Source organism: Megalobrama amblycephala, linkage group LG16 (genome assembly GCF_018812025.1).
Source record: "Megalobrama amblycephala isolate DHTTF-2021 linkage group LG16, ASM1881202v1, whole genome shotgun sequence".
Classification (NCBI taxonomy): domain Eukaryota; kingdom Metazoa; phylum Chordata; class Actinopteri; order Cypriniformes; family Xenocyprididae; genus Megalobrama; species Megalobrama amblycephala.
This window is the reverse complement of record NC_063059.1, coordinates 31,938,586-31,947,964: the sequence shown is the minus strand read 5'-3', so window position 1 is coordinate 31,947,964 and position 9,379 is coordinate 31,938,586. Positions and strand designations below refer to the sequence as shown.

The window sequence follows — 9,379 nt, the reverse complement described above, 5'->3', positions numbered from 1 at the left end:
AAAATCTATTTTTTAAATAAAATGAAAAATAATTATATAATAAATTTTATATAAATTTATTATTAGGTTGCTTTACAATTTAATTACAAAACATCTGTTGTCTTTTTCAATTTCAAGTCAATTTCAAAAGCTACGTAAAATAAGTTGCTTTACTTCATTACAATTAAATGTGGATTTTTTTATTATTATTATTATTTCCACTCTAGTATGTTTTTAGCTAGACATAAATATGATTTCTCAGTACCTTGTGCATACACTAGTGAGAAAGATCTGATTGCTGGAATCAGTGCCATCACAACTAACCCAAACCTGATCCATTTTGCATGTGAAAAATATGACACATTTCAGTGAAATATTACTTTATAATAAGAGGCAAGCAGTTATTGAAATGAACAGACTTATAAGGTCATACTAAACCACATATGAGTTGACATTAGATGATGAAATTCATGACAACACACACTCTTTTGTTAAAATCAGTCTTAAAGTGTGTCCCAAACATTACTGGAAGAAATTCATACTTTTACACATCTTTAAGCTTACCTTTTTTTCCTCAGATAATGTTAGATGATTACAGACATAAAGCTACCTTGGTCCGAACTGCGATTACTTACCATCTAAGATTCACATCAACTGTTAGTTCGCAAACAAACCAAAGTAAATAAATAATAGCAATAAGGCTATTGTTCTATTTCTCCAAAGTGTTACTGATTAAAACATCAGAGCACTGAAAACTTTCCTATGAAACTGAAAAAAAAAAAAAAAAATATGCACGTGTTGATGTTTCAGATATTGCATCAGACAAGCAACCTCCTGAAACATGTACAGGACAAAATATTTATGGTGGTGTTGGTGTTGTTCCTAGTGAATGCATAATGTCCCAATAAATGAACATCACTCAATCGTGCTTCCACAATCCATTCTGCACAACAACGTTCTTGGTTGAGGATGAAATCTCTAAAGAAGGTGGACTAGAAGTGCTTTCTTTGCACCCCTCCGTGGTTTGAGAAGTCTCAGTGTCACTGCCCGATTCAGAAAGTGACTTTTTGTGTACTTCCACGAGAGAGACCTTCCAAGGAGTAGCTGTTGGTTCCATTTTGGGCATGAGGAACATGGGACATGGCTCAAGAGTCTGCGTTTGAGCTTCATGCACGTTCAGACTAACTGTAGAGTCCGTCTTCGGAGATTCAAACTGTTGGTGGTTCCTGGTGAAATTGGAGAGCTGCTCCAGGACCTGGATCTGGCGATCCATCATTCCCAGCATGCTGCAGTGGAAGGCTCTCTGCTCGGCCAGCTGTTCTCCAAGCCGGTGGTTCAGGATGGTCAGCTGCTGGAGGATGAGGCTGCTGGTCTCCTCTGAAGTTCCTGCTAGGATAAAACAAGAAGAACTGTGACTCGTGAGGTCATTTAGTTTGTTGTACCAAACAGAATTGAACCAATAGGTCACCTGGGAAATCGTCGTGGCTGCAGTCGGCGGCGTCTCTTGTACTTTCTGTACTGTTGGGAGTGCACAGGGATGGTGGTTCGGTCTTCACTGCATAGAGGTATTCTCCTGACAAGCCCAGGGTCATAACTTCATCTGGTCCTACAGCCCAGCTTGGAGGCTCAGAACCGGCCACGTCATCAGGATTCAGACTCTCGTCAACATCGGGTTCAAGTGTAGAAGACATGCTCTCAGGCTCACATTTCGGGATTATGCCTTCAGGCCAAGGACCTGGAAGAGGAGATCAATAGACTTGTATAAACAGACTTGTATTATACAATTATAAGAAGCAACTCTAGAGAGACCCTGAAGACATTTAAAGCGATACTCCACCCAAAAATGAATACAGGTTTGGAACAACATGAAGGAAAGTAAATAATGCCAGAATTATCATTTTTGGTTGGCGTATAAAACCTGTATCAAAGTCTGTGTAGAAAAGAAAACTATAACTCAAAGTTTCCCAACCCTGTTCCTGGTGGCACAACAACAGTGCATATTTTGGATGTCTTCCTTATCTGACACATCTATTTCTGGTTTTGGAGTCTCTACTAATGAGCTGAGTTGAATCAGGTGTGTTTGATTAAGAACACGTTAGTTCGAAAATTTGTAGTGTCAGGGGGATGTTTACACAACAGCATTTTCAACTCAAACTTTTAATGCATTTTGGTTGTCCATTTACACAACAACAGTTTTTTGGGGGCCTGAAAACGCAAACTTTCAAAGTGCACGTTTTTGAAAACTATTGTTATTGTCTCCGTGTAAATTGCAAAATTGCAAATTTGTGAAAACGGTGACGTCATACGCGTGCGTATTGTGTGTTAAGTCTATAGCAGGTGTGGCGAATGTCGGTCCTGAAGAGCCACAGTCCTGCAGAGTTTTGCTTTAACCCTAATCAAACACACCTGAACAAGCTAATCAAGTTCTGAAGGGTTACTAGAAAGCTACAGGCAGGTGAGTTTTTATCAGGGTTGGAGCTGAACTCTGCAGAACTGGAGTTTCTTTATAAAGTGACATCACCAACTACTGGCCTGGCATGAATAATACAGCGTTTTTAGTCATTTTCGCAGATCCGTATGAACAGGGATCATTTTGACAACATTGCCGTCTGTATGCGGAAAACGCAAAGACAAAACATTTCAGTTTTTAGTACATTGTTGATGTGTAAACATACCATTGTTGTGCCTCCAGAAACAGGGTTGGAAAACACTTGTCTAACTAATGCCCTGAAACAAGTCAATAATACCAAGAATGTGATCAAATTAAAGGGTTAGTTCACCCAAAAATTAAAATTGTCATAATTTACTCACCCTCATGTTGTTCCAAACCTGTATGACTTTTGTTCATCTTCAGAACACAAAAGAAGATATTCTAAGGGTATATGGACACAAAGACATTTCTCAAAATATCTTCTTTTATGTTCCACGTAAGAAAGAAAATTATATGGATTTGTAATGACACAAGCATGAATGAATGATAACAGAATTGTTTTTTTTTTGGGTGAACTATCCCTTTAATATATTGTATAAGACCGTGATTCTCAATTGGCAGGTCATGGACATCAGGAAAAAATGAAGTGCAAACAATAAAATATAACTAACCAAATAATTGTGCAAAATCACCAATATTGATGAAGCCTATCAACTTATAATTGGGGGCAGAAAACAGTTCTCATATCTCTTTTCTTTTTTTGGAGTCAAAAGATGCATGTTAAGGCTGGCCAAATTTTACAGTTGCCAACCTGGAGAGGTTGTGTGACATGCTGCCATTCATAAAAACTATAAATAAAGTAAGACAATATGACCGTATTTTCTTATAAAGTAAGAAAATACAACAGGGTCTTCACAATTTCTAATGTAAAAATGTATAAGTTTACCCAAAAATGAAAATTCTGTCATCATTTACACACAAAAACCCATGTGACTTTCTTTCTTCAGTGAAACTCTTTTTGTGTTCCACATACAGGCTCTTTTACTTGCATTAAATGTAAACTGGGAAATATGCTAATATGATACCATTAATGTCAAACCTGGTGCAACAAGTCTTATTGCACCATTTTTAAATATATGTGAATGTGAATAGGATTTGAGAGCTGTGGTGGAGGTGAAGATTATCAGTGAATAACAACTTGCACCTCACACAAATTAATATGACTTTGGAATATAGTGCACAAATCATATGGGGCACTTTTGTGATGTTTTCATTGAGCCTGACGGCATCCGTCCTCACATCCATTGTAAGGAGAAGAGCATCCCATTCTAACATTAAATACAGTGTTCCACAAAACACACGGGTCTGGAACGACATGAAGGTGAGTAAATGACCAAATCTTCATTTTTGGATTAACTATTAATTTGCATATAAACAAATAAACTGCAAGTCATGCAAAAAGGCAATGGGCATCAGTACTGTCTGTGTGGTCATCCAGGTCTGCGAGTGACCGTCCAAGAAGGGCGTGACCATCTGTGAGGTCGTCCTCCCTGCTTCCCGTCTTTGGTCTGCGCACCAACATGTGATCCAGCATATGGAAGTAGCGGAAAGACTCGATGGCAGAGAGACGTGCAGCTGGACTTCGGTAGCTGGCCAGTTTGATCTTACGGTACTTGTGTTTGAGGCTCTTCCAGCGGTTACGGATCTGGGTGACGGTGAAGTGGATGCCCCGCTTTGCCAGACTCAGACGGAGGCGTCGGAAGAGGGATTCGTTGCGCTGACGCTTCTTGTCCAGCTCGTGGACCAGACCCATCTGCTCTATGAGGGCCAGCATGGCAAACGTGTCCGGTTCTGTCCACCACTTGTTGGGCTTCTTCTCGTTCAGGTTCATGGTCTCCACCCAGTTTGAGGCCCCTAAACATGTAACCCACTTCGGAAAGAGGGTAGATTAAAGAACTCTTGTTATTTATGGAATATTGCAGTATTTCTTATAAATGATTTATCCTTGCACATCATTATTTTAAAAAAAAATGTATATGCCCTCATAATCTTTAATCAAAATAGCTTCCCCTCCCTCTTACATCTCTTCTCTGATGACATGTTTACTGGCGCAAGGGCGGGACAACCTGTCACTCACATGAGATCCACCAATAGCAAACCACAACCATCCAATCAATTCCCTATGGACAAAATCAAGTCCAGCCCGACATTTTTTTGTTTGTTTTATTAGTTCGAGAAGTCGTTTCACTTGGATATACATCACAACAGGGAAGAAAAGATTATCGCAACTTCCACTTCATGCTGACTTTAATGTAAGTACTTTTTCATATTGTCAGGTCTGAGACCACAATTAAAATCTAGGATACAAAATCTAATTTAGAATTTTCAAAATATAAAACAAGGACTCTATGATGTAAAATCAGATTCTGCACTATAAGGAGCCATTCCACTGCGCTGTTTTTGTTTTTTTTTTCCGGTGGAAAAATTGCTAGATGGAAGTGTTTGTGTTTGCGACATCTCGCACATGACGTGGTGTTCTGAAAATGTGGTACTTCAAATTTTAAACAAGCTCAATTTAAAAAAAAAAACTTGTCTAGAAACCTTGTGAAACCTTACTATGTCAAATTTTTGACACTGACCTCGTAAAGGCTTTTGTAAAAATAAATAAATAAATAGAGTTTTTTGTTTTTATTGATCTGAGTGAAATGACTACAAAAAAAAGAAAAAAAAAGAAAAAAAAAAGTAGAGTGGGAGTTCATTTTATCCATTGAAAATTGATTGGATTGTTGTCATTTAAAAAATTGCTACAATCAGGTTGCTGGAGGGGAGGGATTATTATTGCCCCGCCCTCATGCTGGTGCACATGTCATCAGAATTGCACATTAAAGGGACAGTTCACCCAAAAATGTAAATTCTTTAATTTACTCACCCTCATGTCGTTGACGTTGTTACATGAACGCGTGATGGAGATTAATATTTTGTAAATAAAGTGGAAAATTATGTTTCGTTGCGCATTGCTTCATAAAATTTAAGTTAAACCACTGGAGTCACATGGATTACTTTAAAGATGTCTTTACTACCTTTCTGGGGCCTGAAAGTGGTAGTTGCATAGCCTGTCAATGGAGTTACAGATCAAAAAATTTGTGTTCCGAAGATGAACGAAAGTCTTACGGGTTTGGAACGACATGAGGGTGAGTAAGTAATGACAGAATTTTCATTTTGGGGTGAATTAAAGATTACGGAGGGCACATGAATTAACAAAAAAAAACTATGATGTCAACAAATAAATCAATTATAATAAACACTGCAATATTCCATAAACAAATAATCATTGTCCATTTTTATTTCATGGTGATTTTAAGACATTATTAAATTCGTTTAAATATTGAAAATTGATCATTAAAATTGTTGTGTCAATCATAACATTCACTATTAAAAAAAAATGAGATAAAATAACATAACACTAATCAAATAATTCATTCTGACTAGTGGTCTCGGGTATTTGGACCCCAATGCAATTCATTATTAGTGTACGTTATACATTAATAGGTCTAGTCATTATTTAAACACATGAAATTAATAATAAACCTCAACAGCATAAAGCATTGCCATTCTCCACAGACCTGTTAAGTTGTAACGTTAGGCCTCCTGCACATACTGTAATGCAGCAGGGATTCATCGAAAACGCCTCCGCATCGACCGAAACGCGGTAAACTGGCGAAATGACAGGCTGCGTAAAAACATTTAGATGGTTGTTGATTGTGAAATATTTTGAATGATATCAAGACACTGAGAACATCTGTTTACTTCATACTGTGCCTTTCCCCTCTTGGTTTCTCACAGAAATAGAGCGAGCGGCTAGAGCGGCCATTAGCCTGAAACATCAAATCTGCCATAGGCAGAGATGAGCGCTCCGAATGATGTTTCCAATTAATTAGATACGATATGTGTACAATTATTATTACTATTCACTGTGTATTTTCAACTCAACTGCATTTAAAAATTACAAGTCGTTTTTCTAATGTTAATTATTGTCCAGCATGTTATTTACATTAGTCATGTAACCGGCGTTGTCACGTGATAAGTGTTACTTTTCACAGCGCTGAATAGGATGAACCAATGACGGTCGATTGTGATGATTTAATAAGGACTTTTTTAATACTCGTGCACATATTATTATGGCGGATTTCTGTTTTGTCTGTCATATAGGAATCTGTGTACTGAATATAATTTCGTGATTATTCATTTAGATGTCCACCGTAAGACAAAACAAACCCTGAGATTTGGATGTGGTTTAATGATCGATTCTGCTTTCTGGGCCGTCAAGCGCCCCCTGCTGGAAGAAAACTACATTAATAGAAACAGTAAGCTTTTGCTTTGCTTTGCAGTGCGATTTTTGCTGCTCCCGCTTGTGGATGAATAACATTATACTGTGACCTCGTTACTGCCTCCTTGTGTATCGGAGCAGTGTTGATGTTCTCATAGTGCTTTAAGAATTGTAAATAAAGTCTTCACATTTTAATAGAGGTTGAATATTAAAAGAGATCAAAATAGGTACAATTTGCAAAACATTCATTCTCCAATGACAGTCAGTGGGAGAATTACACCAGCTGTTACTATCATACACGCATACTATCATACACACATAAACGGTTAGTTCACCTATATCTTTAAATTCTGTCATCGTTTACTCATGTTGTTCATGATGTGCGTGGACATATCTTTAAACATATCTTTATTTGTGTTTCAAAGATGATCTAATCATTTACTCAACATAAATGGTGAGTAAATTTTCATTTTTGGGTGAGCTAAACTTTTGAGTATATAAGCTTTGCACGAGGGGCCCTTTTTAAGAGGGCTTCAGCCCCACTAAATTTCTACTCAGCCCTTCTAAAAAATTGTGATTAGCTCCCTAATCTGTAAATGAATTCATGCAATGTGTACAATTTCGGAGGATCTATTGACAGAAATGCATTATAATATACATAACTGTGTTTTCAGTGGTGTATAAACATAGAGCTAGAAATATAATAAAATGATCTGAATTTGAATAGTGTAAATTCGAATTATTGACAAGTGTCATTTAACATAATTGAATATTGAGTGCTATTTTTTTATAGATTTGAATTTTAATTTTTTAAACTTGAATCTTGGACATTTGATATTTAACAATTTAAATGATGGCATAATTTTCTACATTTGTATTTTCAAACAGTGTATTTTTTTGTTCTGAATTTACTTCTTAAAAATACAGCTCCAAGTTTTCAACATGAATAACAAATTCGAAAAGAAAAACTGACATGAAGACGCAGTGAATGGGTGGTGTTTCTTGATGTATGTTCGCTTCAAAGATGTGCGTCTCTGTGTCAGATAAATGACATTTTAGACAATTATGTTCCTTTTCCGTGCACATATTGAATGAGTAACATTTTTCTAGCATATTTACTTTAACTTACTTACAACATAGCCGGCATGTTGGTCTGAAAACAAGGTGTGTTCAGGTGCATTGTTGGCGCGTTGCTATTTTGAGGCAACTGAAATAGACTAACAAAACATTGACTAACAAAAACCTGGTCTAAAGTCAATGGTGCAACATTTGTTTTGTTATTTAAAGAGCGTGTTAGTAATATGCATCTACAGGTGCGCGTACACTTTGCTTATTACACACACACAGGGACACGCAGCAGCACACACATGCCAAATATTAAAAATAAAATCATAATGTAAAAGATTATTATTGTGTGCATAAAGATAAAACTGCTTTGGTGGAATCCGGCTTGACCCGTAGATGGTCTGCTCGTACGTCTCCTCACTAGAGAAGCATTCGCTTGCAAATTCCGGCATATAAATAGTGAATCCGGCATGGCGCTTTCACGGACAGAAGGGTAGGAGACAACAGGTTTGTAGATATAACTGAGTTTATTTTCAAACAGCAAGGAATAACAGATGTGCAGGTAAGTAATGTTAATTGTTTAATGTAAGTTAAATGGGTATTTGAGATGGTGAAATAGAAGTGGTAATACTGTCCTTTCTCTTGCAGGTGGATGACTCGTGGATAACTGGAGGCGAAGTGGTGGGGTGAACTCACGGAGACAGTGGGGAGACACACACACAAATACTTTGCACAAAGACTGGGAAGCACGCTGGAATGGAATGGGTAAGTATTCTCAATGAACTGGAGCATCGGGATAGTAGTCCTTGTATCAACGAGACCAGACAGTGAACTGAGGTGAGTGCTGTGCTAAAGTATCTGGTGGTGACTGAGTGATGATGAGGATCAGGTGTGTGTGGCTAGAACTCTGGTGAGGGAGTGCACTGTGATTGGCTGATGGATGAGCCTGGCGGGTCTGCGACAGGCACGAGCACAACTGGCTTTTAAAGGGAATGGGAGATGAGACTCTGATTGTTTTTTTACATGTTACACCCAAAACACACCCATTACTTGTTAAGAGACTAGGGACAAACCTTTTAGACCATGCACTGGGTGTGCCGACCATTTTTCCCGTCGTTAAACTGTGAAAGTGGACTCGGACATACCCTAAATGCACTTGCACCATGCGCTTTAGATCATGTGCTTAGATCGTTAAAATAGGTCTTAATCCATCAAGATCTAATGAAAAACAAACATTTGTCCTGGAATGTGCTGTTCACCACAGTTATGATAAATCATGAAAATATTTTTTTACAGTGGAGTGACAGACAGCACTCAGTCAATGCACTCATTTAAACATCTTATGAGAGTGAATGACAGAGATAGAGGAACATCATGTGGAGTTATTTCGTTCTACTTAATAATGACCCAGCATCTGATTGTGACAAACATTTATTAATGTAAAGGGATTTGTGGTTTTTGATGTCACTTTGAATTATAAAAGTGGCAAATTGCTATATTCATGTTCTGTTATTTATTTATTAAAGCAGAACTAAGTAACTTTTTTACCTTCATAAATAGTTGAAGTCCTTACGATG

At 37.5% G+C, this 9,379-nt stretch overlaps 1 protein-coding gene across 4 annotated transcripts; it reads right to left on the bottom strand.

The window, feature by feature from the left end:
* Positions 1-342: 342 nt before the first annotated feature.
* si:ch211-116o3.5 (uncharacterized protein LOC325902 homolog) lies at positions 343-6,593 on the bottom strand. 4 transcript variants are annotated; one of them, XM_048161413.1, is made up of 5 exons: positions 6,218-6,593; positions 6,034-6,140; positions 3,890-4,340; positions 1,448-1,714; positions 343-1,368 (listed from the first exon to the last, which is right to left on the bottom strand). In XM_048161413.1, exons 3-5 carry the CDS (start codon positions 4,299-4,301, stop codon positions 899-901), a joined length of 1,149 nt encoding a protein of 382 aa, XP_048017370.1. In that variant the 5' UTR covers positions 4,302-4,340; positions 6,034-6,140; positions 6,218-6,593; the 3' UTR covers positions 343-898. The 4 variants fall into 4 exon arrangements, with proteins under 4 accessions (XP_048017370.1, XP_048017369.1, XP_048017367.1 ...); XM_048161412.1 differs by having other exon boundaries at positions 6,034-6,593; XM_048161410.1 differs by lacking the exons at positions 6,034-6,140; positions 6,218-6,593 and adding an exon at positions 5,340-5,579.
* Between the last annotated feature and the right edge of the window lie 2,786 nt (positions 6,594-9,379).

Bases quoted from the DNA above. Each gene is read 5' to 3' on its own strand.
- si:ch211-116o3.5 (XM_048161410.1), bottom strand. The intron at 1,715-3,889 runs GTACTGATGCCC...CTCCTCTTCCAG, and splicing joins CCTGGATGACCACACAGACA to GTCCTTGGCCTGAAGGCATA. The intron at 1,369-1,447 runs GTGACCTATTGG...GTTTTATCCTAG, and splicing joins CAGCCACGACGATTTCCCAG to CAGGAACTTCAGAGGAGACC.